The sequence below is a fragment of the Megalobrama amblycephala genome, unplaced genomic scaffold (genome assembly GCF_018812025.1).
Source record: "Megalobrama amblycephala isolate DHTTF-2021 unplaced genomic scaffold, ASM1881202v1 scaffold417, whole genome shotgun sequence".
NCBI lineage: Eukaryota > Metazoa > Chordata > Actinopteri > Cypriniformes > Xenocyprididae > Megalobrama > Megalobrama amblycephala.
This window is the reverse complement of record NW_025953366.1, coordinates 8,883-34,133: the sequence shown is the minus strand read 5'-3', so window position 1 is coordinate 34,133 and position 25,251 is coordinate 8,883. Positions and strand designations below refer to the sequence as shown.

General features: G+C 37.9%; 1 protein-coding gene and 2 long non-coding RNA genes across 3 annotated transcripts; all 3 read left to right on the top strand.

Annotated features, from left to right (window-relative positions):
* LOC125261485 (uncharacterized protein DDB_G0290685-like) lies at positions 1–24,100 on the top strand. The gene is made up of 6 exons (XM_048180044.1): positions 1–313; positions 12,324–12,650; positions 13,942–14,277; positions 14,721–14,840; positions 14,975–15,003; positions 20,684–24,100. The coding sequence occupies exons 1-6, from the start codon at positions 262–264 to the stop codon at positions 23,540–23,542; spliced, it is 3,723 nt and encodes a 1,240-aa protein (XP_048036001.1). The 5' UTR covers positions 1–261; the 3' UTR covers positions 23,543–24,100.
* Positions 2,212–3,749, top strand: LOC125261481. Its single transcript, XR_007183319.1, has 2 exons — positions 2,212–2,639; positions 2,738–3,749. It is a non-coding gene; the product is annotated as an uncharacterized LOC125261481 (long non-coding RNA).
* On the top strand, positions 8,212–10,107 carry LOC125261478. The gene is made up of 3 exons (XR_007183315.1): positions 8,212–8,537; positions 9,516–9,577; positions 9,756–10,107. It is a non-coding gene; the product is annotated as an uncharacterized LOC125261478 (long non-coding RNA).
* Positions 24,101–25,251: the final 1,151 nt, after the last annotated feature.

Genomic DNA, 25,251 nt, shown 5'->3' with positions numbered 1-25,251 from the left:
GTTTAGAGGACGCCCTCCAAAAAAGCATCGTAAACCTTACAAAATCTTATCAACTATTTGCACTAGGCTATTTAGGCTATGTGATTGTATACGCGTCAAAGAACGTGACGAAGCGTCAGTGCGTCATCGCGCTGCAGCAGTGCAGTAGCATAACTGAATCATCCCAAAATATTGCTTTCTCTTTGGCATCGACGCAGAGGAGGACCAGAGCAATATTGTGTATCAGAAGCTGCGGTGATTTTTTTAGTAGAAGTGACGAAAATGAAACCTCTAATTATTTTGTCCGTTTTGCTCTTGTGCTCAATCAATCATGGTAAGACATTCAAGCTTATGTTATTGTCTCTTATCTTATCGATTTATATTCGACAGAACTTTTTATCATTTTCCCCTTTTTATCTATTTATCATTTGTATTTTGCAGTGTGTGTTTTTATTTGATAATTGTAAGACATTTGTGCTTGCAGACATCCCACCCTGCAGAAGCCCATTTCAGAGAGTTGTGATCATTTAGACACACACAGACATCAACAATAGAATCTGGGTGCTTCTCAATTCTTATTTGTGCATCCTCGTTTCCTTTCCTCGCATTTTAGCTCCACCCTTTCAGGATGCGAGGGAAGGACACAAGGAAAAGATGCGAGGATGTCCAAATACCCACCTGACCACTTGTCTACTTACATGATGTATTTCCTGTTTTTGGCCCAAGTGTTCAAGTGTGCAAGTGTGCATGAAGACCGCAAGTGTGTGTAGAAATTTTGATTATTTTCAGTACTCTGCATTTTATAATACACTTCTAAATGAAAACAGTTTTAAAATTGTGGTGCTTCTTTAAGTGATACAAAGTTGCAATTGTTGTACAAAATACACATAGCACACTCATCTTTGCATCAGTAAAAATGTGCTACACTTTATATTTTACTACCAAATTATATGTAATTTATAATTAATTTACCTTACATTTGTATGTTTTCCTTGACATCTTGCGATTTCAGGGCACGTGAGTTCCCGAACATAATGCATGATGGGATATGCTTAGCCTCGAATACCACTCAGAAGCAATATTCAAGATAGTGTGGTTTTAGTGTTCATTAAGGGCACTGCACTTGGGCATTTTTAAGACATGGGACAGTCTTGTGCACTTACTTCCTGTTGTGTACACGAGCTCTCAAGTAGCCAAGACCGCAAGTGTGGGTATTTGGACAAGCCAACTGAATCAAGTGAAATGCTCCCTTTAGTGTCACTTCAAAGCGTCATCAGTTGCACTCGAGGGATCTACCCATATGTTGTTAAAGTTTGGTTATTAAAGTTTTGGTTATATATATATATAATATTAAGAAAGCAAGATGCCTTGTTGAAATATGTGAGATGTAAAGTTTATGTAAACTGTAAAAGTAAAGCATACATTTACGTTATTGTGACAGATATGAAGGGGGAGGAGAATGTATAGGCATACGTCCGTCAGGTTTTTCGTAGAGAAAGACTTCCGCAAAGGATGCACCTGTGTATCCTCGCTCATGACTCCTCAGGAAGGTTCCTCACTCCTCGTTCCTCACCTCCTCATGGTGCAGTTAGAGAATTGAGCTGTCCTTCAAGATGGCTGTGTTCGGGTCATAGGATGGAGGACGGAGGAGCGAGGGAACGAGGAGGGATATTGAGAAGCACTCTTGGTCGGTGTCGTGTCATAGCTGGGGGCGTGGCGTCGGGGAAAACAATCCTTTCTCCCTGACTGGAAAAGTATGGTGTTAAACCGTTATAACGTACCTAGATTCACTTCTGCCGCTCGATAGATCCAGATAACATTGAAAAACTTAACCGGATTGTCCATACAGTATCCGTGACTATAGACAAACGACCCAACGGAATGGCCAGAGGTGTCGTTTTCCTACATTTTGTAACCTAACTGAGTCTCCAGGTATAATAGACAGCTAATCTTAGATTATTCATTCTGATAATATCAGTATCCCACACTCTCAAAAGGGATGTGTTAATTAATGGCTACTTTAACACATTTTGTGCAATTTTAAGTTGATCATGTGTAAAAAGAAGAGAGAGAGAGAGAGAGAGAGAAACAACACTGTGTCCAACACAACATGTGTTAACTATCATCCAATCACATTGATGCTACGTCACTCCGCAAGCCGTTAAGCAAGTTTGTGCCTCTTTCTTCATCGGTGGATGACTTCGGTGCACATACTATGTCAGGTATGTGGATTTATTTGTTATTACACTCTAAGAAGAAATGTGTATAAAAATGATATGATGTATAACATTCTAGTTTACACATTTTGTGTCAATATTACATAAAAATGTGTTGGAAGACTTCAATTGTTTTATACAAATTATGTGTAGTTTTAAAATTATTGTTTGTATTTGTTCACAGCATCAACACAATCTGTGCAGCCAAGAATAGCTATAATGTGTTAATATTACACATTTACACATCTTTCACGAGATCATGTGCCCATATAATCTTAGCGTAAGTGGTAAACAGATTTGGCTTGCTGTCTGCTATAGAGGGGCTCAGAAAGGATATCCTACTTGAGCTCTGATTGCCCTCAATAACAGGCAAAAAATAGTACAAAAGGAGGAGAAGAGGAGGAGGAGGAGGAGGGATGCCGAAAGAACTAACAACAGGAAGAGGTAATATGCTGGTTTTATACTTTGGTATTAATTGGAAGATTAGATGGGCGTACTCCTCCCAAAATTATGTTTATTAACTTCACCTGTGTTCATTTCAGAGGTGAAGACCAGACCTCCAAAACCAAGATCATTCAAGACCAGAGGTGTGATCGAGACCAGACCTTCCAAGACCAAAACAAGACCATTCAATCAAGATAATTCATTAATATTGTGACTATTAGTGATATTAGTAACACCTGCTGTTAACAAACAGAATAACTGGAAGAACAGAAAAAACAGTAGAAACCCAAGGACAAGATAAAATACATTAAATGCCAACCCAACACTTCATCATAACCTTTCAATTAAACTTGCGTCGTCAACCATTACTCCTTCCAGGACAGCCAGGAACCTTGGAGTGGTGATGGATGATTTTTTAAGCTTCCCAGATCACGACCATGTCCTGCAGATTTGCCATGTACAACATCAAGAAGATTAGTTTCCTATCGGAACATTCCACACAAATTCTTGTCCAAGCTCTTGTTATATCCAGACTGGACTATTGTAATGCTCTCTTGGCTGGCCTTCCAGCATGCACTGTCAAGCCTCTACAACTGATCCAGAATGCTGCAGCAAGACTGGTCTTTAACGAACCGAAGAAAGCGTACGTCACTCCTCTCTTCATCAGTCTGCATTGGCTGCCAGTAGCTGCTCCTATCCAGTTCAAGGCTCTGATGTTTGCCTACAGAACGACCGTTGCCTCTGCACCGCTATACCTTAACTCACTACTTCAGACTTATGCGCCCTCCAGAAACTTGCATTCTGCAAGTGAACGGCGCCTTGTGGTGCCATCACAAAGGGGCACAAAATCACTCTCGCGGACCTTCTCCGTGTCTGTTCCTGGCTGGTGGAATGACCTGCCACGCTTTATCTGAGAAGCTGAGTCCTTGGGCATTTTAAAAAAAAACTGTCTTTTTCATCAACATTTGACCCAGTAATAGTAGCACTTACTTTTTATTTATCTTTCTTGTCTTTGATTTCTACTCTTTGTCCATCTATGTATGTATTTTTTTTTAAAAACAAATCCTTGCTACAAGCACTTTACTGATTAAACTGTGACTTCACACAGTACTTACATACTGTTGTACTCATGTTGATTTGAGTGCTTCTACTACTGTCATTTGTAAGTCACTTTTGAAAAAAGCATCTGCTAAACAACTAAATGTAAATGTAAATCTCTCAAGATCAATTAGAGGAGGATTAAACAACTCCACAAGCAGAGGTGGAAAGTCCAGGGGTCAGAAAGTAAATGTCCTGCCGTATGTTTCACAGCATAATGGCCGGTGTTAAATGAAAACTGAAGCAGATGGTAACAAGCTGAATCATTAAGACACCATCACAGAGGTCAGGGTTTGCTTTAGTTGAGCTCTTGACCCTTGACTTCTTAATATTACATTTTGTTTTGGCTGTTGTAGCTGAGTTATAACAACTAAACAAGTGATGATGAAAGATGATCAGGTGGTTATGGTTATGTTTTCACATAATCATTATTTGTTCTGAATCACTGAACTCATTTAGAGCCCAATCTCTGATTTCTTTCTTTTAGGATCACACAGACATCAAGAGTCAGCGTATGAATCTCAACGTAAAAAGTCACAGAAAAAACAGCAAAAAATAAAATAGAATAAAGGAAATTATGAGCTTAAGACAATTAAGCTCATAGTTTATTGATGCAGCAATGCATGATGGGAGCCATGGATGAATTTTTATTGGTGGCTCCCAGAATGCACTGCAACATGCTTTATTATTCTCACCACTGTTGAGATTCACAGACTGATTCTTGATGTCTGCGTGTGCCTGAAAAAAAGTTTCTTTGTTTTGTTTTTTAAATCAGAACAAATCTTTTGGATTATATTGATAAAGCTGATCCTCTGTAGAATCACAGTGCTGCTGTAATCAATAATGTAAATCTAACTCAGAGATTGAGCTCTAAATGAGTTCAGTGATTCAGATCAAATAATGATTATGTGAAAACATAACCAACACCGCCTGATCATTTTTTCTCTTTTCTTGTCTGGTTGTTATAACACAGTCACAACAGTTAAACAAAATCTGATATTAAAAAGCTAAGTGTCAAGAGCCCAACTAAAGCAAACCCTGATCTCTCAGACGGTGTCTAAAAAATTGTGATTTTCTCCTTTGATTCTGCTTGTTAACATCAGATCACCTTCCTGACACATTTACTGTGTTAAAATCATTACACAGTGAATGCATCAAAATTAACACAATGAGTGTTGTCCCTAAACTCACACACTGATGTTACGAATTTAGCCATTTTGAGTTGGTTTTTAAGGAATGCTTTTTTACACATTCTTAATGTCTGTGTTTGACATTGTCTGTGTTGTTGTCTGTGTGTCAAAATTAACACAAAATGTGTTGTCCTTAACTAAACACTGTTATGATAAATAACACACAATTACTGTATTTGCATTGTTGCAAGGGTTGGTTCAGGTGTACGCTGTTAAATGTCGCTGTAGACTTAGCAACACAGTACTGTAAAAACCTACAGTACAATACCACATTTCTATATTACAGTAAAATACTGTAATTTATATTGCATTCTGGGTAATTTTGATTGAGCGGGAATATTTTACAGTAAATTTTAGTGCTAACCCTGCTGTAATATACGACGCAATAATACAGGATTACTGTAAATAACGCGCCATCTGACGTCACATCAGACAGAAGAACACAGCCGCTGGTGACTGGAGAAGTTCGGTAAGTTAATTTTACTATTAGGTTTTTACACAGTGTAACGTTACATCGTTTTTATTGAGGAATGAAACTACAGTTATTAGTTGTCTATGTGCTGTTTCGCCCCGCTGCTATCCCGACATTTTAAAAATCTAACTCAGGGAATTAGCTTAGGGTTTATTTCGACCAAACTGAATGTTGATGATTGGAACCGTGGAAAGATGAACCGAAATGGGTTTGGTGAGTTTTAATTTGTTTCTGTCGAGTTTGAACTTAGTTTTGTCTTACTAATGTTCGAGAGGTTGGAATCCGCTGGGAGGTTGATAAATGGGCATTGGTGTTTAAACCAAAAGGATCTTGCGATTTAAAAAAAGTCTATTTCTGTAGGGATCCTTTCCATAACCCTCTACCGCACGCATTATGATAAATTTATAAAAAAAATTATTTGACTCTTTTTCTTTTCTTAGAATGGCTTAACTTGAAGTGCTGTAAAAAAAAAATTGGAAAAAAACATTATTTTAAGGTACTTTATGATATGTTGCCATATGGCAACAACGCGCAATAGTGGAAATAACTTAAAATAAGTGTAAGTGTATATAGTTAATGTTTTTACTCAGAAATGTTGTTTGTATTGAATAAATTGGTGCTATTATAAGCTTTAGCAGTAAATATAAACAACACCTTATACTTATTTTCCAACATCTTGTGCTTTTATTTATGGAATTTATTATTTTGCTGAATAATGCTTTATATTCTTTGAATTTCATTACGTTTTTCGTGAATATTATTTAAATTGCAAATGTAGAGAGTTAAAAACAAATCTAATACTGTTCATCATGTATTATAAAACATTTACATAAAACCAAAAATATTGTAGTTCATGAAAATTCAACATTACGCAATCTTATGAGATGAAGGTTATGAACATGAACCCCCTATAATCCTTGAAACTTCACCTTTTTTCTGTATGAAACTTCAAAAAGCATTTTTTTTCAGAGGTGAGACACATGTACACATCACATTTGATGCTCTTCACCCTAATAATACACTTACATCCACTTGCACCTGCCTTTTTGAGACACCATGGTAGGCCAGTGGTTGGTCTGGGCCAGTATATGGCTGTGGTGGCAGGTCTCCGATGTTGATTTAATCCATAATATAAATGCCATGGCAGTCCTTGACATACGACTAATCAACATTATATCACTAGCATTAATGTTGTTATTGTTACAGCTTAACAGACTGCAGCTGGCCTTTGCTAGCTATCTAACCTATTATAATAATGTCATTCCATTATTGTGCAGTGTTGCCATATGGCAACACAGACATTTTATCGATTTACCAAAAACTAATTTCATAAAAAATTTTTGAGTGGTGAATATGTTATCATAACTTACCTGAGATGATGTTAACAATTTTTTTGTGAATGTGACATGGGCGGGTCCTTGTTTGTTACTGATGTTTTAATTTGCTTTCAGCAACTACATACAAGAGACAGCAGTCTGTCAGAAAATCGCGCCACAGAAAAAAATTGCATGTCATGTGACTTAACCAAAGCACATCATTGGCTAAACTAAGGTCTTCTCTTACCAACAAAAAAAACAAGAATGTTCTGTTAAAGAGACAGTGGCAAGGAAATGAACACAAAGTGTATGTTGCCATATGGCAACACTATGCGGTAGAGGGATAATGTTGTCCGATCTGAGCCTGTCAGTGACAAAAACAAGCACGTTTATAGTCGTACACTACACTGACAGTGCACAAAAGCTCAAACGTATTATATATTCAGTTCGCTGATGGCTGCTGCGTTTGTGGTCAACACTGCATCTTCAGTGCTTAGGCACAAAAACATGTAAAAAAAAGACAGCCCAGATCGAAAATACTTAAGTTTCACTTGAAATGTACTGTAAATTGGTGGTTTGGGGTCAGATAGATTGGCTATTGTTAACTTGACCACCAGATTATTACTGCATCTGTTTGGGCAAGAAGACCCTGTTCTGTAGCATAGTGATTTTAATGACAAATAAACGATTATGATCATAAAAAAATATGAATAGGGGTGTAAATTACTTTTATCACTGCTAATAATTATCTATTAGGCAACAAAGCAAGTATGATGCATGCCATGGCGAAATATTCAGCAAGGTCAAGGATAATATTTTACTATTTATTTTCTAACCTAAATATTATTGAAGTGAATGAAATGAATATGTATAGACGACAGTGTGTGTTAGCCTCCGATGCCGGAGACCCAGGTAGAGGGGTTACATCTGTTCATCTTTATTGGTGCTGTGGATAACAGTTTTTGTAATAAGTGTATTTGTGTGTGTGCCTTGACTTGGTTACAGTTCCGGCATTTAAGGGAAGAAATGTACTGCCAGACAGGGAGTGAGCAGAAGATCAGGACATTGGTGGAGAGTGATGGCCATCAACCCACATGTCAACAGCTTCATTCGGTCCTTGATGTTGGTGTTTAAATGAAAGACTTTACACTGAGGGACTGTGGCCTGTTTGCCACCATCCACATGCCCTTCAGTTAGGGGTGAATGTTGTGGGACACTTGTTGTTTTTGCTCAATTTTTAAGATAAAGCAAATTGCTGATGCACTTTACCACGGCAAAAGATGGTGACAATTCTGAAATGTTTTGAAATGTTTAAATATACTGATTGAATAAAAAAAAAAAAAAAAAATATATATATATATATATATATATATATATTTTTTTTTTTTTTATTTACTCTGTTTGGTTTGCCTTTTGATTTGTAATGTTATTCTGTATTATAGTACTATTGTAATATTACTAACTATAATATAACTAACTATAATATGTATAGTATTATTAGCAATGATTTTAACAGTACACTGTTAAATGTCGCTGTAGATTTTGCAGCACAGTACTGTAAAAACCTACAGTACAGTACCATATTTCTATATTACAGTAAAATACTGTAATTTATATTGCATTCTGGGTAATTTTGATTGAGCGGGAATATTTTACAGTACATTTTAGTGTTGCTGTAACCCTGCTGTAACCTGGCTGTAATATACCAGGCAATAATACAGGATTGCTGTAAATAACGCGCCACCTGACGTCACATCACACAGACAGAAGAACACGGCCGCTGGTGACTGGAGAAGCAGAACGGTGTATTTCTGGAAGTTTGGTAAGTTAATTTTACTATTAGGTTTTTACAAAGTGTATCGTTTTTTATTCTGGAATGAAACTGCACATTTAGCCAGCGAATGTTGCTATCTGTAGTCGAAAACACCGTTATTAGATGTGTACGCGCTGTTTTGCCCCGCTGCTCTCCTGACATTTTAAAATCTAACTCAGTGAATTAGCTTAGGGTTTATTTCTACCAAACTCGATGTCGATGATTGTTGGAACCGTGGAAAGACGAACCGAAACGGGTTTGGTTAGTTTTAATTTGTTTCTGTCGAGTTTGAACGAAGTTTGTTTTACTAATGCGTGCGAGGTTGGAATCTGCTGGGAGATCGATACAGCCGTTTCTGTTTAAACAAAAAGGATCTTGCGATTAAAAAAAAGTATATTCCTGTGGGGATCCTTTCCATAATGTTGTCCGATTCGAGCCTGTCAGTGAGAAAAACAAGCACTTTTATAGTCGTACACTGACGGTGCACACAAGCTCAAACGTATTATATTTGCCGTCCACTGACGGCTGCAGCGGCCGCGGTCTTCAGTTAGTGCTTAGGCACAAAAACATGGAAAAAGACGGCCCAGATCGAAAATACTTAAGTTTCACTTGAAACGTACTGTAAATGGGTGGTTTGGGGTCAGAGAGATTGGCTATTGTTAACTTGGCCAGATTATTACTGCATCTGTTTGGGCAGTTGTTCTGTAGAATAGTGACTGTAATGACAATAAACGATTATGATTATAAAAAAAATATGAATTGGGGTATAAATTACCTTTATCACCGTTTATAATTATCTATTAGACAACAAAGCAAGTATAATGCATGCCATGGCAATATATTCAGCAAGGTCAAGGATAATATTTTACTAACCTAGATGTATTATTGAAGTAGGCCTATATGAAATGCATGTGGCAACAGTGTATGTGTTAGCCTATCCCCAACAAGCAACATCAATGAATAAACATTTATTTTGATTTCTTCCAGCAGTGTGGTCCACTTGTCTTTGCATCCTGGAAAGTGCATTGCTTTCACAAGGAAGCGTATTTGTAAGTATTAGCCATAATAATACAACCTTTTACACTTTAAAAATAAGTTGCATTTTGTTTTGCTACAGAATTTTCATTTGACATTTCTATCTTACACTGTCTGTTCATCTTTATTGGTGCTGTGGATAACAGTTTTTGTAATACGTGTATTTGTGTGTGTGCCTTGACTTTGTTACAGTTTTGGCATTGAAGGAAAGAAATGTACTGCCCGACAGGGAGTGAGCAGAAGACCAGGACGGTGGTGCAGAGTGATGGCCATCAACCCACATGTCAACAGCTTCGTTCGGTCCTTTGTGTTTAAATGGAAGACTTCACACTGAGGGACTGTGGCCTGTTTGCAACCATCCACGTGCCCTTCAGTTAGGGTTGAATCTTGTGGGACACTTGTTGTTTTTGCTCACTTTTTAAGATAAATCAAATTTCTGATGCACTGTACCAAGACCGTTGCTGATGGGGCGAAAGATGGTGACAATTCTGAAATGTTTTGAAATGTTTAAATATATTGATTGAATAAAAATTCATTTTTTAAATTTACTCTGGTTTGCCTTTTGATTTGTAATGTTATTCTGTAGTATAGTACTATTGTAATATTACTAACTATAGTATGTATATACTATTCTAACCTATGTATTATATAATTTATTAAAATATATTTTATCATTATTAGCAATGATTATAAGTAATATTTATCAGTGAAATAACTATATAATACAATATAGTAAAATACAGTAAAAATTGATCAAATTACAAAATACAGTAAAATACTGTTATGTAGTTATACAGTACTGTTCTTTGTACTGTAAAATTGCATTACAGTACATTGCTGTAAAGCGAAATACAGTACATTGCTGGCAACCCTGCTGCCAGTACTGTACTGTAAAAATACAGGGAAATTGTTAACAGTGTAGTATATATATATATATATATATATATATATATATATATATATATATATATATATATTACAGTATAGTAAAATACAGTAAAAACAGATCAAATTACAAAATACTGTAAAAAAATACAGTAAAGTACTGTTATGTGGTTATACAGCACTGTTCTTTATACTGTAAAACTGCATTACAGTAGATTGCTGTAAAAGCGAAATACAGTACATTGCTGGCAACCCTGCTGTAAAAATACAGGGAAATCATTAACAGTGTGGACATTAATAAAGCACAGTCTGATAGCATTTTTTTTTTTTTTTTTTTTTTTGCACTTGTTCTAAAGAATAATGCTATATCAGACTGTGCAACCACCATGTACCACCATGCATTATTGTAAGGGTAGGTTTAGGGTTGGGATTTGTGTATATGTTAATAAAAGCATAAACCACATTAATGTCAAGCTGGAAGCACTATCTGATAGTTTTTTCACTGTTGAATTGTGCTGACTCATGGGAGGTATCCAAATCTAACATGGTCGACAAAACACCGGCTCCGTCAGTTTATATGCAGTATATAAAACTTCACTGTATTTTTTCAACTTATTAGAGGTGCAGAATGCCACACAGCAACTAGGCATTGTTTCAAGCAAAAATCAAAAATCATTATTATTACAAAGGGTGAAGATCAAGCGTCTAACAAGGTCTACCTGCATTGATTTGAATGGTTTGTTTTCCCCCATGGCATAAAATGTGACGTTTTTGTCAGTAATGCCGACCAAGTCTATGCTGGGTACCAGCACAGTGCAAAACTCATTGTGTGTTTCTCCTCGTTTCCTTTCCTCGTGTCTCAGCTCCACCCTGAAGGATGTGAGGGAAGGCTGCAAGGAAACAAAATGAGATCAGAGGATCATATGAACTCTTACATTAAAATATTCTTGATGACTCGAGCGTCACTTCACAGTGTCCATCAGCTGTGGTCAAAGGATCTGTCTTTGTTGAAGTTTGGTTATTTAAGAAATTAATAATAAATCAAGATGTCCTGCTGAAATATGTGAGATGTGTGGTTTATTTAAACTGCAAAGATAAAGTATAAATTAAAATGATTGTGAAAGATGTGAAGGGGGAGGATAATAATATGTGCAACAGGTTTCTCAACAAGAAGGACTTATGCACAAGATACACCTGTGTGTTCTCACTCATCACTCCTCTGGAAGCTTCCTCACTTCTCGATTCGAGGTACAATTAGAAAATATTGATGTCCTTCAAGAGGGCTAATTTTGATTGGTTTACAGGCCTGAGGACGGAGGAGTGAGGAAACGAGGAAGCATCAGTTTGAGTAGAAGCTCTGATGACTCCCAGCATGCATTGCAGCATGAATTAATTATGCTTCTGAATTATCTTACTGTTTTCTTTTATTCTCATGATTTGCTTTTATTTTTACTGTTGTTTAGTTGCTTGTTTTGTGATGTTCAGACTTTATCCTTCATATTGTCACAACACTGCTGGATCTCATGCTGTAGAGCCCCAATTCTGTTCCTGGAAATCTAACTTCTTGTTTAGCTCAAACACTGATCCAACACAACTGAAGCAGCTAATTCAGATCTTCAGGAGCACATGATAATTACAGACAGGAGTGTTTGATCAGGGTTGGATCTGAACTCTGCAGGTCGATCTCCAGGAACAGGATTGAGCACCTCTGCTGGAAATCAATGATGTTCTTCTGCTGTTTGTTTTCATTATATTATTAATCCAGACATTTTTCTTTACTCACAATCTTTATGATCTGAAGAAAAACATTTTCATAGCACTTTCTTATTGTATAATGTTGTTTAGCTCATAATGAACTCTTCATTTCTTCTTCAGGAGTGTCTGGTGTGGATTCAGAAGATGTGTTTGTGAAGGAGGGAGATTCAGTCACTCTACACACTGGTGTTCAAACAAAACATCAAGACAGAATTAGATGGTATTTTAATGACATTCGCATCGCTCAAATCAAGGGAGATCTCAGTAAGATCTGTACAGATGTTCAGTGTAATGAAGGAACTGAGAGATTCAGAGACAGACTGAAGCTGGATCATCAGACTGGATCTCTGACCATCATGAACATCACAAACACAGACTCTGGAGAATATAAACTATGGATCACCAGCAGCAGCGACAGTGAAAAGATCTTCAGTGTTTCTGTTCATGGTGAGTCATTTTGTTTAAAACCATGTCTTGTACATTTAAATCACATCATTAATGTGCATTTTTTTCCATGAGAAGTATTTTTTTCTCTTTACCTGTACGTAACGTAGTTTGTATGTATGGGAAGTAGGAGGCAGGAATCGGCGAACGTTAAACACTTTAATATATAAAATAAACAAATGTAAAATTAAAGTAAAATGTCCTCACGGACAACTGCTGGCCACACAAACACAACAAAACATAAAGTAAAATCCAGGCCTGGTCCTCTCTCGTCCTTCACTGTTGTCGCGCCTCCTTTTATGCTTCTGGAGCTGACCGGTGCAACACGCAGCTGATACTCGTTATCACGGCTGATTACCGAGCTCTGAGCCCTCTTCCCGGACAGCACGCCAAATACGCTTACCAATTAATTTACCTGACTTATTTATAAGTGTGAACTATATTTTCAAATAAATTTATGTGTATAATTTTATTTTACTTATTTGTGTGATTATTTTTGTCATTTTACACTTTTGAGTTATATTTTTGTCTTTTTATGTGGAAGTGAGGCGAGCACATGGTGATGAATGTACAACACCTTTGTTTAGAGCACAATAAGGGCCATTTAATCTGAGAGCCTGTTTATTTGTTCTGTGTCGATCAGGTATGTTTTCTGTTTTATTTCCTTTATAATTTTTCTCAGTTTTCTTATGTTCATGTTTTTCATTATTGACCTTTTTGTAATGAAAACTAATGAGAGGGAGCACAATAAGGGCCATTCTGCTTATTTGTTCTGTCGATCAGGGGAGAGATTAAATGATCTAGTAAAACTGCCTGCTGTCCCTTGTCTGCGTGTCAAACTTTACAACACCACACAACGCAGACAAGTTTTTAATAACTGGCGTCTCTGACACACATCGCGCTGGGCATCACGAGTCACCAGTTACATAAACACATTTACTGTTAAAGTGAAATTTGTAGATTTAAATGTAAATTTTAATCAGTGTAGTTTAAAACAAAAGTTTTTCCATTGGTTGTTAGTTTTGACAGTTTTCTGGTACAAATGATGTTGAGTCATCTCTGTTCATCTTTTATAATCAGCTGCATTTGTTATTTCATACTCAGTGTTTTTTAGTTCAATAATTAGATGTAAAATATATTTATGAGTACAAAATGTTAATAATTGTTGCCTTTCAGACAGAAAGTCAAGAGAGCCTGTTTCATCTCTTCAATATCCACAGTTCTCATGTTATCTGTCTGTCCCTCAAAACAAGATCCTTTCAGCTGTGGTTGATTAATTTGGTTTGTGTTTCAGGTGTTTCTGCTGCTGAACGAAATGAAGTGAATGGACAGGTGGGAGAATCTGTCACTTTAGATCCTGGTGTAAAAAGCCCAAATATTTTGATGATGTGGTATTTTAATGAGATTCTTATCGCTGAAATCACTGGAGATCAGAGTAAGATCTGTACAGATGTTCAGTGTGATGAGAGATTCAGAGACAGACTGAAGCTGGATCATCAGACTGGATCTCTGACCATCACAAACACCAGAAACACAGACTCTGGAGAATATACACTGAAGATCAGCAGCAGCAGCAGCAGCCGTCGTCATCGCAGCAGCATCATTAAGAGCTTCAGTGTTTCTGTCACTGGTGAGTGTCATTTAGTCATTAAGAACATTTTCCCTTTGAGCAGTTTAGATAACAATTCACTATATTTAAATTGTATTCACAGTATATTTTCATTGTGGCCTGTTTGAAAAAGTCAGCTTTGATTGAACATTCAAATGTAATTGAGATCATCTCTATCATCTTCAAAACAGACTTACAATTTTGAGGTCTGTTGTTAATAACAAGAAAAGTGCATGATATCAGTCAGTTTCTCTGTGAACATTGTTTTGTGTTGAGCTCACAGTGATGATGCTGTTTAAGCTGATGTTGCTCAAAAACACACCAGATGGCGCAATTTACAAATCAATATCATGCAACTTTCTGCTGAAAATAGAAAGGTGTAAATATCAGTCAACAGTATTGGTAAAATTAATTATCAGATGATTTCTATTAATAATGACTCTCTGTCTTTTCATCTGTTTCAGATTCAGGTTTGTCTTCAGCTGCTGCAGCAGGAATAGTTGTTGTTGTTCTGCTGTTTGTGGCTGTAGCAGTTGCTTCTGTGATTAAACATTTTTACAAGATATCTACAAAAGGAAGAAATGGCAAGTATAGCATACAGCTGATTATACAAAATGTAAAAATAAGATTTATTGTGCAAAAAGAATCTTTAAAAATATGTTACAGTATGTATTTGTTTTCTAATTGACCAAAATAAGTGTTTGTGTTTTTCAAACAGGAACTGGGAAAACATGCGATGATTGTCAGGTGAGATACTCTGTGCACTAAATCTATCTGCCAAAAAAAAGGGGGAATTTACAGCAGACTGACAACTGTGGAACTGTTAAAGCCCTGCAAAATTGAAAAACAGATTGGTGTGACATTTCTTCAAACAAAATCAGGCCAAAACAAAGTTTGTTTGGGAGTTTGAAACAGCTTGCTTTGAACTGGTTTCCCACTGGTTTGTGGTGATAATTTTATTGTGGCTGAAAGGTCCATGTACCTTCAGATAATTTGTTTTCTCCTTTTTGTCTTCTGTATGGAAAAAGAACGTGATCTCATGAGAATACGTGTGTATTTTTACGTTAAGTGTGGTTCTACCACACGTACATTTACTTACGTTTTCATACACACAAAAACGTACAATACTGACGTATTTATAGCACTAAAACGTACAAATACTTACGTAGTAGCAGCTAAAAAACATAAATCATCTAACGTAAAGTGTGAATGTATATGAACAGAGGTGGGTAGTAACGAAGTAAATTTACTTCGTTACATTTACTTGAGTAGTTTTTTGGAAAATTTGTACTTCTAAGAGTAGATTTAAATGTGGGTACTTTTACTTTAAAGCTGAACTCAGTAAGATTTGCGAAGCTCCCCCTACAGTTTCCTTGAGTGAATCACACTGTCATAAATACTCCAAGCGCAGCTCTGGACTACAACGACTACAACGCTCACCAGCGCAGTAGTTTTGCAAATACAGTACAAGAAAGTAGTGATGGCAAGTTCGGTTCTTTTCCACGAACCGGTTCTTTCGGACAGTTCGATTCAATAAACCGGTTGAAAAAACCGGTTCACCGGTTCTTTTACACTCCGACGTAATGACGTCATCCGCAGTGACGTCGTCTATTGCGGGCCGGGATGAAAAATAAGTGATTCAAATATATAAAGTTAGTAGCCTAATCATAACATCAGTCAACTAAAACATTATAATCTGAAGCGTTTCTTACAATTTAGTTTTGCATCTAAAGCATCCAAACACATACAGGCAGTGATGTGCAAACAAAGTTTTACAGTTATAAAGTGAATAAATTAGTCTTCATCAGCGCAGAAACCATGATCTTCTCCCCTCATTCAAGTCCTCTCATAGCATCAGTTGTCCTAGTTAACCGGTGCTGTGATGTTACTGTTTGGTACCCACACAGCAGGGGACTCCTAGGCGGATCCGCATTCAAGTCGCCAAATCCGCGTGACTGTCACATCCGTTTTGGCGCCGCCCAGAGGATCAGGTCCGCATCCGGGCAGCGGCATAAATTCTACTGTCAATCAGCGGATCTTGAGCGGACCCATGTCAGATCCGCGGACGCGCACGCGCCTTTACTGTAACGGTTGTATCAATTTGAGGGTCCCAAACGGACCCGCCGCGGAGGTATGGTTTAAATCACGGATGCGGAGCAGATGCAGCGTGGAGCCAAGGCGGGTCCGTGATCCGCCTTCGTTACAGATCCGTCACTGCGCGCAAGTGGACTCCGATACGGGTCCGTTCGCGGCAGAGGTGGAAAGTCCAGGGGTCAGAAAGTAAAAGTCCTGCCATATTTTTCATTCCACCCACTGAACCATTAATGAGATAAATTAAGTGATTAATTGAGTGATGATTAAGCATTATTGAAGACACCTGATGATAACAAGCAGAATCACCAAAGGAGAAAATCACCATTTTTAAGATACCATCACAGAGGTCATGGTTTGCTTTAGTTGGGCTCTTGATCCTTGACTTTTTAATATTAGAATTTGTTTGGGCTGCTGTAACTGAGTTGTAACAGCCAGACAAGCAAAGAGAAAAGATGATCAGGTGGTGTTGGTTATGCTTTCACATAATCATTATTTGATCTGAACTCATTTAGAGTCCAATCTCTGAGTTAGATTTACATCACTGATTACAGCAGCACTGTGATTCTACAGCACAAGATCAGCTTTATCAATAAAATATGAAGGATTTCTTAAAAGTTGTTCTGATCAAAAAAAATAAAAAATCCTTCTTTCAGGCACACACAGACATCAAGTATCAGCCTGTGAATCTCAACAACGGTGACAAGCAACATATTCTGATCAACAGATCAACTCTGAACATTAAAAAACAAGCTACTTAAAAGTCTCAGAAAAACAGAAACATTTTAAATAGTGAGAATAAAGAAAATTACTAAGACAATTCAGCTCATAATTTATTCATGCAGCAATGCATGATGGGAGCCATGGATGAGTTTTGATTGGTGGCACCCAGAATGCACTGCAACATGCTTTATTATTCTCACCATTGTTGAGATTCACAGGCTTATTCTTGATCTCTGTGTGTTTCTAAATGAGAGCCTTTTTTTTTTTTTTCTAAGAACAACTTTTGATGAAACCTTTGAGTTATTTTGAAAAAAAACCTGGATCTTGTGCCGTAGAATCACAGTTCTGCTGTAATCAATAATGTAAATCTAACTCAGAGATTGGACTCTAAATGAGTTCAGTGATTCAGATCAAATAATGATTATGTAAAAACATAACCAACACCTGATCATCTTTTCACTTTGCTTGTCTGGTTGGTTTTAATGCAGTTAAAACTGCCCAAATAAATTCAAATATTAGAAAGTGAAGGGTCAAGAGCTCAACTAAAGCAAACACTCATCTCCATGATGGTGGCTTAAAAATTGTGATTTTCTCCTTTGGTGAATCTGCTTGTTATCATCAGGTGTCTTCAATAATGCTCAATCATCACTCAATTAATCACTTAATTATCTCATTAACTTTAACACTGCTTCAGTGGGTGGAAAAAAAATATGTCAGGACTTTTACTTTCTGAGCCCTGGACTTTCCACCTCTGCGCGATACCTCCACGGTGGATCCGCCACGGAGTCCTTTTGCTGTGTGGGTAGCATCAGATCACAAGCTGAATCACGCATGTGCAGTATCATCGGTTCTCAAATCAGACACGTCCGAAAGAAGCGGTTCTCGGTTGTGTATCGATGATCCGAAAACCGTTGCAACCGGTTCTACTCGAGAACGAGATTGAGTCGCTTGTTTGCTCTCGCTGTAGTTTGATTACGTCATTTTTTATCTTTATATCACCTTGTTTAGAAATTAAATAAGCTGTCCATGGATTATTATGAAACAAATAAATGTTTAGTTTGATAAATCTAATTGTTTACAATCTTTAAAAAAAATAACTTGAAAGCACAAATGCACAACTTTTACTGTATTGCTTTTTAAATATCATTAATATAGAAAAATTAATTTGTAGAACTATTTCTGAACATTAGTTTGATCTGTGTACAAAATATTATGTTCATGTTGGCATGTAGTTTATTATGTACAGTATTATGTACAATCTTTTATGCTATTTATCTGCTATGGTGTATTTGGAAAAGCACAATAAACGTTATATTTTCAGTATGTATTATATTATTATATTATGTATTATATTATATTATCACACTGTCCGATGACTAAACTTGACTAACGTGCATTTCGTTCTCTTGTAAAATTACACGCATGTGCAGTATCATCAGCTAAAATTGGACATGTCCGAAAGAAGCGGTTCTCGGTTGTGTACTGATGATCCGAAAACCGCTGCAACCGGTTCTTGACTCGAGAACGAGAACGGTGACAGGCCGTGTATGTTCGTTCGAGTGCGCTCATATCAGCTGCTCTGCTGCTCGTGCTCATTATCATCAGTTCTCTCTTTACAGCAGATTAAGTCAGTGTACTGTTGGAGTAACTGAATAACTCCAGGATGTTGGTTTATTTCGAGAGGTAGTGTCAGGCACGTTAAAGAGTGAGTAACTTTAGAAATTTGTGGATTTTTTTTGCTAACTGGAGATGCGAACTGTTTGGAACGATTCAGACCGATTTGGTGAACTGGTTCAACCGGTTCACTGAAAAGAACCGGTTAAAAAGAACGATTCGTTCGCGAACCGGACATCACTAGAAGAAAGAGGAGGTGGGTAATTTGCAAATACAGTACACTCGATGGAGGTGGGTAATTTTCGAAATTGTCTTTTAAAGTCATAATATACATTGTTTTTGAATTACCGTAAAGCATTTTGTCACTCTCGCGTGAACGTGAACATGAGGCGAGATTGTGTCGGGTCGGCGCAGCTCAAGTTGCAAGTGCTGTATTCTGATGTAGACGTGCCAGAGGGGGTTAGTGCACACCTCAAACACACCACAAGTCAATTAACCATCGTAAGGACTTAGAAAACTATTTATGAAGGTAAAAAAAGTTACTTAGTTCTGCTTTAACTTGAGTACATTTTTAATGAAAAATCTGTACTTTTACTTCGCTACATTTGGCGACGTTCCTCTCGTTACTTTATTTTAATGCAATGCTGTACATGTTAAGAAATGCGTAGTTTATTCCAAGCGCGCTGTCTGTTTTTTTCATGAACGATGCCCCATTCACAAATGAATCACTCTTTTGAGTCGATTCTGTTCAAAGACTTGATCAAACAAGTTGGCAAAACTGTCTAAATTGGTTCGCGAATCAGTTTGAATGATTTGTTCAGTTCCTGCATGCGCTGAATCGTCTGAAGCGGTTTCTCACTCGAGTGTTGGATGAAGTAGCAGTGGACCTCCAGTCAATTAAAAGCAAATCTGCAAATGCATCATATTGTTTGCCAGCGATGAAGATCTTTATTAGCTGAACTGCGTATGCTGTCTGTGAACAACTCCACACAGGTATCGATTTCCCACTGAGCTAATTATGTCCAGAAGACGTCTTTTTGAGGTCTTGTCTCAGGTTGAAAAGACGTCCACTGAGGGGCCAGAATGAAAGTTTTTATGACGTGTTTTTTTGAGGTCTTCTGAACATCCGATATAGACGAACACGCAGAATCACCAAAGGAGAAAAATCACAATTTTTAAGCCACCATCGTGGAGATGAGTGTTTGCTTTAGTTGGGCTCTTGACCCTTGACTTTTTAATATTAGAGTTTGTTTGGGCTGTTAACTGAGTCATAATAACCAGACAAGTAAAAAGAAATGATCAGGTGTTGGTTATGACTTCACATAATCAATACTCAAGCTGTTCATCCATTTTGGTTTTATTGTTTTTCCATTTGGTGGATTAGAACAAAGTGTGATTAAAACAAAAATAAAAATATGAAAAAATGGCTTGAGATTTGTTTATTTATGCTCATGAGGAGGGTTGAATATGTGATAAATTAATGCTTTCTTTATTTTTCCGTTTAGAAAACAAAAAGGAGAAAACAAATTATCCGAAGGTACACGGACCCTCACCGCTCTTATTTTTGTTCAGTGTTTATTTTGTTATTGAGAGGAAAGCATGCTCACATATTTACATATTCATCTAAACTCCACTCTCAGCAGTGCAGACGGCGTCTGGATGTTTGCATACAGTATATCGTCTGTACAGTATTTATCCTTGAAGTGAAGAAGGAAAAAGAACTTCATGAGTATATCAGGACCTTAGGTGGTGTGTATCTGTTTGTGTTTTCTGTGTGAATGTATGTGTGGTTTCAATCAGAAATCACATAGAAACCAATTCTAATCCATGTATTTAAGAGAGCGCTGATCTTGTGTGGTTTCACTTCAGAATGAAGAACAGGGATCTTTACAATAAGCAAGTATCAGAGGGAAAAATTATTTTTTTGTGTTTGTTTAAACTTGATCATCAATCCCAGATATTTGTTTTAACTTCTGTGAATTTGTTTTCTTTATTTCAGGTGATTTGTGATACAGAACGTGTGTCCCTTATTGACAATTTTGACAACGGCCGGGAGAACAGTATTCCGAAAGAGCCTCAGACAACAAATGAAAACGGCGGGGGGAAGAAAAGTATTCCGAAAGAGTCTCAGACAACAAATGAAAACGGCGGGGAGACCAGTATACCGAAAGAGTCTCAGACAACAAATGAACACAGCGGGGGAAAAAAAAGTATTCCGAAAGAGCCTCAGACAACAAATGAACACGGCGAGGAGAACAGTATTCCGAACGAGTCTCAGACAACAAATGAAAACGGCGAGGAGAACAGTATTCCGAACAAATCTCAGATAACAAATGAACACGGCGGGGAGAAAAGTATTCCGAAAGAGCCTCAGACAACAAATGAAAACGGCGAGGAGAACAGTATTCCGAACGAGTCTCAGACAACAAATGAAAACAGCGGGGAGAACAGTATTCCGAACAAATCTCAGATAACAAATGAACACGGCGGGGAGAACAGTATTCCGAAAGAGCCTCAGACAACAAATGAAAACAGCGGGGAGAACAGTATTCCGAACGAGTCTCAGACAACAAATGAAAACAGCAGGGAGAACAGTATTCCGAACGAGTCTCAGACAACAAATGAAAACAGCGGGGAGAACAGTATTCCGAAAGAGCCTCAGACAACAAATGAAAACAGCGGGGAGAACAGTATTCCGAACGAGTCTCAGACAACAAATGAAAACGGCGGGGAGAACAGTGTTCCGAACAAATCTCAGATAACAAATGAACACGGCGGGGAGAACAGTATTCCGAAAGAGCCTCAGACAACAAATAAAAACAGCGGGGAGAACAGTATTCCGAAAGAGCCTCAGACAACAAATGAAAATGGCGAGGAGAACAGTATTCCGAACGAGTCTCAGACAACAAATGAAAACAGCGGGGAGAACAGTATTCCGAACAAATCTCAGATAACAAATGAACACGGCGGGGAGAACAGTATTCCGAAAGAGCCTCAGACAACAAATAAAAACAGCGGGGATAACAGTATTCCGAACGAGTCACAGACAACAAATGAAAACAGCGGGGAGAACAGTATTCCGAACGAGTCTCAGACAACAAATGAAAACGGCGGGGAGAACAGTGTTCCGAACAAATCTCAGATAACAAATGAACACGGCGGGGAGAACAGTATTCCGAAAGAGCCTCAGACAACAAATAAAAACAGCGGGGAGAACAGTATTCCGAAAGAGCCTCAGACAACAAATGAAAATGGCGAGGAGAACAGTATTCCGAACGAGTCTCAGACAACAAATGAAAACAGCGGGGAGAACAGTATTCCGAACAAATCTCAGATAACAAATGAACACGGCGGGGAGAACAGTATTCCGAAAGAGCCTCAGACAACAAATAAAAACAGCGGGGATAACAGTATTCCGAACGAGTCACAGACAACAAATGAAAACAGCGGGGAGAACAGTATTCCGAACGAGTCTCAGACAACAAATGAAAACGGCGGGGAGAACAGTGTTCCGAACAAATCTCAGATAACAAATGAACACAGCGGGGAGGAAAGTATTCCGAAAGAGCCTCAGACAACAAATGAACACAGTGGGGAGAACAGCATTCCGAAAGAGCCTCAGACAACAAATGAACACGGCGGGGAGGAAAGTATTCCGAAAGAGCCTCAGACAACAAATGAAAACAGCGGGGAGAACAGTATTCCGAATGAGTCACAGACAACAAATGAAAACAGCGGGGAGAACAGTATTCCGAACGAGTCTCAGACAACAAATGAAAACGGCGGGGAGAACAGTGTTCCGAACAAATCTCAGATAACAAATGAACACAGCGGGGAGGAAAGTATTCCGAAAGAGCCTCAGACAACAAATGAACACAGTGGGGAGAACAGCATTCCGAAAGAGCCTCAGACAACAAATGAACACGGCGGGGAGGAAAGTATTCCGAAAGAGCCTCAGACAACAAATAAAAACAGCGGGGAGAACAGTATTCCGAAAGAGCCTCAGACAACAAATGAAAACAGCGGGGAGAACAGTATTCCGAACGAGTCTCAGACAACAAATGAAAACAGCGGGGAGAACAGTATTCCGAACGAGTCTCAGACAACAAATGAAAACAGCGGGGAGAACAGTATTCCGAATGAGTCACAGACAACAAATGAAAACAGCGGGGAGAACAGTATTCCGAATGAGTCACAGACAACAAATGAAAACAGCGGGGAGAACAGTATTCGGAAAGAGCCTCAGACAACAAATGAAAACAGCGGGGAGGAAAGTATTCCGAAAGAGCCTCAGACAACAAATGAACACAGTGGGGAGAACAGCATTCCGAAAGAGCCTCAGACAACAAATGAACACGGCGGGGAGGAAAGTATTCCGAAAGAGCCTCAGACAACAAATAAAAACAGCGGGGATAACAGTATTCCGAAAGAGCCTCAGACAACAAATGAAAACAGCGGGGAGAACAGTATTCCGAATGAGTCACAGACAACAAATGAAAACAGCGGGGAGAACAGTATTCCGAACGAGTCTCAGACAACAAATGAAAACGGCGGGGAGAACAGTGTTCCGAACAAATCTCAGATAACAAATGAACACAGCGGGGAGGAAAGTATTCCGAAAGAGCCTCAGACAACAAATGAACACAGCGGGGAGGAAAGTATTCCGAAAGAGCCTCAGACAACAAATGAACACGGCGGGGAGAAAAGTATTCCGAAAGAGCCTCAGACAACAAATGAAAACAGCGGGGAGGAAAGTATTCCGAAAGAGCCTCAGACAACAAATGAAAACGGCGAGGAGAACAGTATTCCGAACGCGTCTCAGACAACAAATGACAACGGCGGGGGGACAGTATTCTGAAAGAGTCTCAGACAACAAATGACAACGGCGGGGGGAACGGTAGTGTTGTAGCAAATAATCAACCCGACTCTACTGCGTAAGAGATGAACACGTCCAATTGTCTTTCGAAAGTTTTATTTCTTGCAAGAAAGTTCAGACAGTCAACAGAAACACAAGTAGCTGCAGAGTGTAAGACAAAGAACGAAAGCTTCCCCTCACTTTTATATCTCTAACCTCCAAGGCCGAAGCCTCTGTCCTTTTACCATATTAGGAACATCTCTTAGCGGCTGTAACTTTCCACACATTGTTAGCACAGACATGTTTTTAACATACATCATATCATGTTCCATAAGCATTATATTTCATAAGAATAAGTAAAAATCATATGAAAAATTAAAATTTCCACAACAGTGGTCAGAAAGAGTCTCTGATAACAGATGACAACAGCGGGGCAAACAGTAATCTGAACACAGCAAAATGCCCAGTGTTAAATGAACACCCAAAGTGTACATATGACTCCATCTTGTCGGGTGTTAAAAAGTAACACTGACGCAGTGTTAAAGTTAATGAGATAATTGATTGATGATTGAGTGATGATTGACAATTAGTGGAGACACCTGATGATAATAAGCAGAATCACTGAAGAAACAACAAGAGAAAAAGAGAGCGACACAACAACTACAACTGACTTCCAGCCATTAAACATTATTACACTTATTATTAACCAGTTTGATTTGATTTCTGTCATACATCAACAAAAGTTCTTACTGAGAATGAACAGATGTTTAGATGTTAATGTTTGAATGAAAGTTTAGTTTGAAGTCACCATGATGGTGAAAAGCATTTCCTTTAGTTGGGCTCTTGACTCTCTTTATTAACATTCATTTATCTCTGGCTGTTCCAACTTTGTGTTTGTAAAGCACATTTGTTATAGTCAGAGAAACTATGATCTATACTGTGTTTCCCAATAGTGCTGTAAGCCAAAGGTTGTCAGTTTAGGTTTACAATGCTTTGGGAATCACAGTCATAATGGTTGTGTTTTCTCATTGTGAAATGGTCAGATTCATTGGTGACATCCAGCATTAACTGGTGATATAGATGTTATATTATTTCTTTACAGTAAATCTGTTGAGATCCAGCAGAGCACTTACAATCTGAAAAGTTTTTATTTTTAAACACAAACAGACATCAAGAATCAGCATATGAGCCTCAACAATGGTGACAATCAAACAAAGTGCTTCATGTTGCAGTGCATGATGGGAGCCACCAATCAAAACTCATCCATGGCTCCCATCATGCATTGCTGCATGAATAAATTATGCAGCTGAATTGTCCTGTAATTTTCGTAGATTGTTCATGTTTGCTTTATTTTTCTGTTGTTTTGTTGTGACAGTAGCTTGTTTTGTGATGTTCAGAGTTGATCTGTTTGTCAGTATTTTGTATTTATTTAACGTCACCGTTCTTGAGAATCATATGCTGATTCTTGATGTCTGTGTGTGTTTAAACATTGAAGCTTCAGTGCATAATGTATTATTATAAAAAAAAAAGAAAAAAAAAATTAATATTGCTGTTGGGTCTCAAGCTGTAAAATCACAGGACTACAATCATTAATACTAAAGCTACACATCAAGCACACAGTCAGAGATTTAGACTCTAAACAACATCAGGCCACCACATGATGATTATGTCAACATCAAATTAGATCGTGACCAGATCGTATTTTCTCTGAC

What these genes read in the sequence shown, in the direction of transcription:
- LOC125261485 (XM_048180044.1), top strand. Translation starts at nt 262, where the DNA reads ATGAAACCTCTAATTATTTTGTCCGTTTTGCTCTTGTGCTCAATCAAT. An exon ending in CTTCAGTGTTTCTGTTCATG is followed by an intron (nt 12,651 to 13,941) that starts GTGAGTCATTTT and finishes TTTGTGTTTCAG; the next exon opens with GTGTTTCTGCTGCTGAACGA. An exon ending in ATCTACAAAAGGAAGAAATG is followed by an intron (nt 14,841 to 14,974) that starts GCAAGTATAGCA and finishes TTTTTCAAACAG; the next exon opens with GAACTGGGAAAACATGCGAT.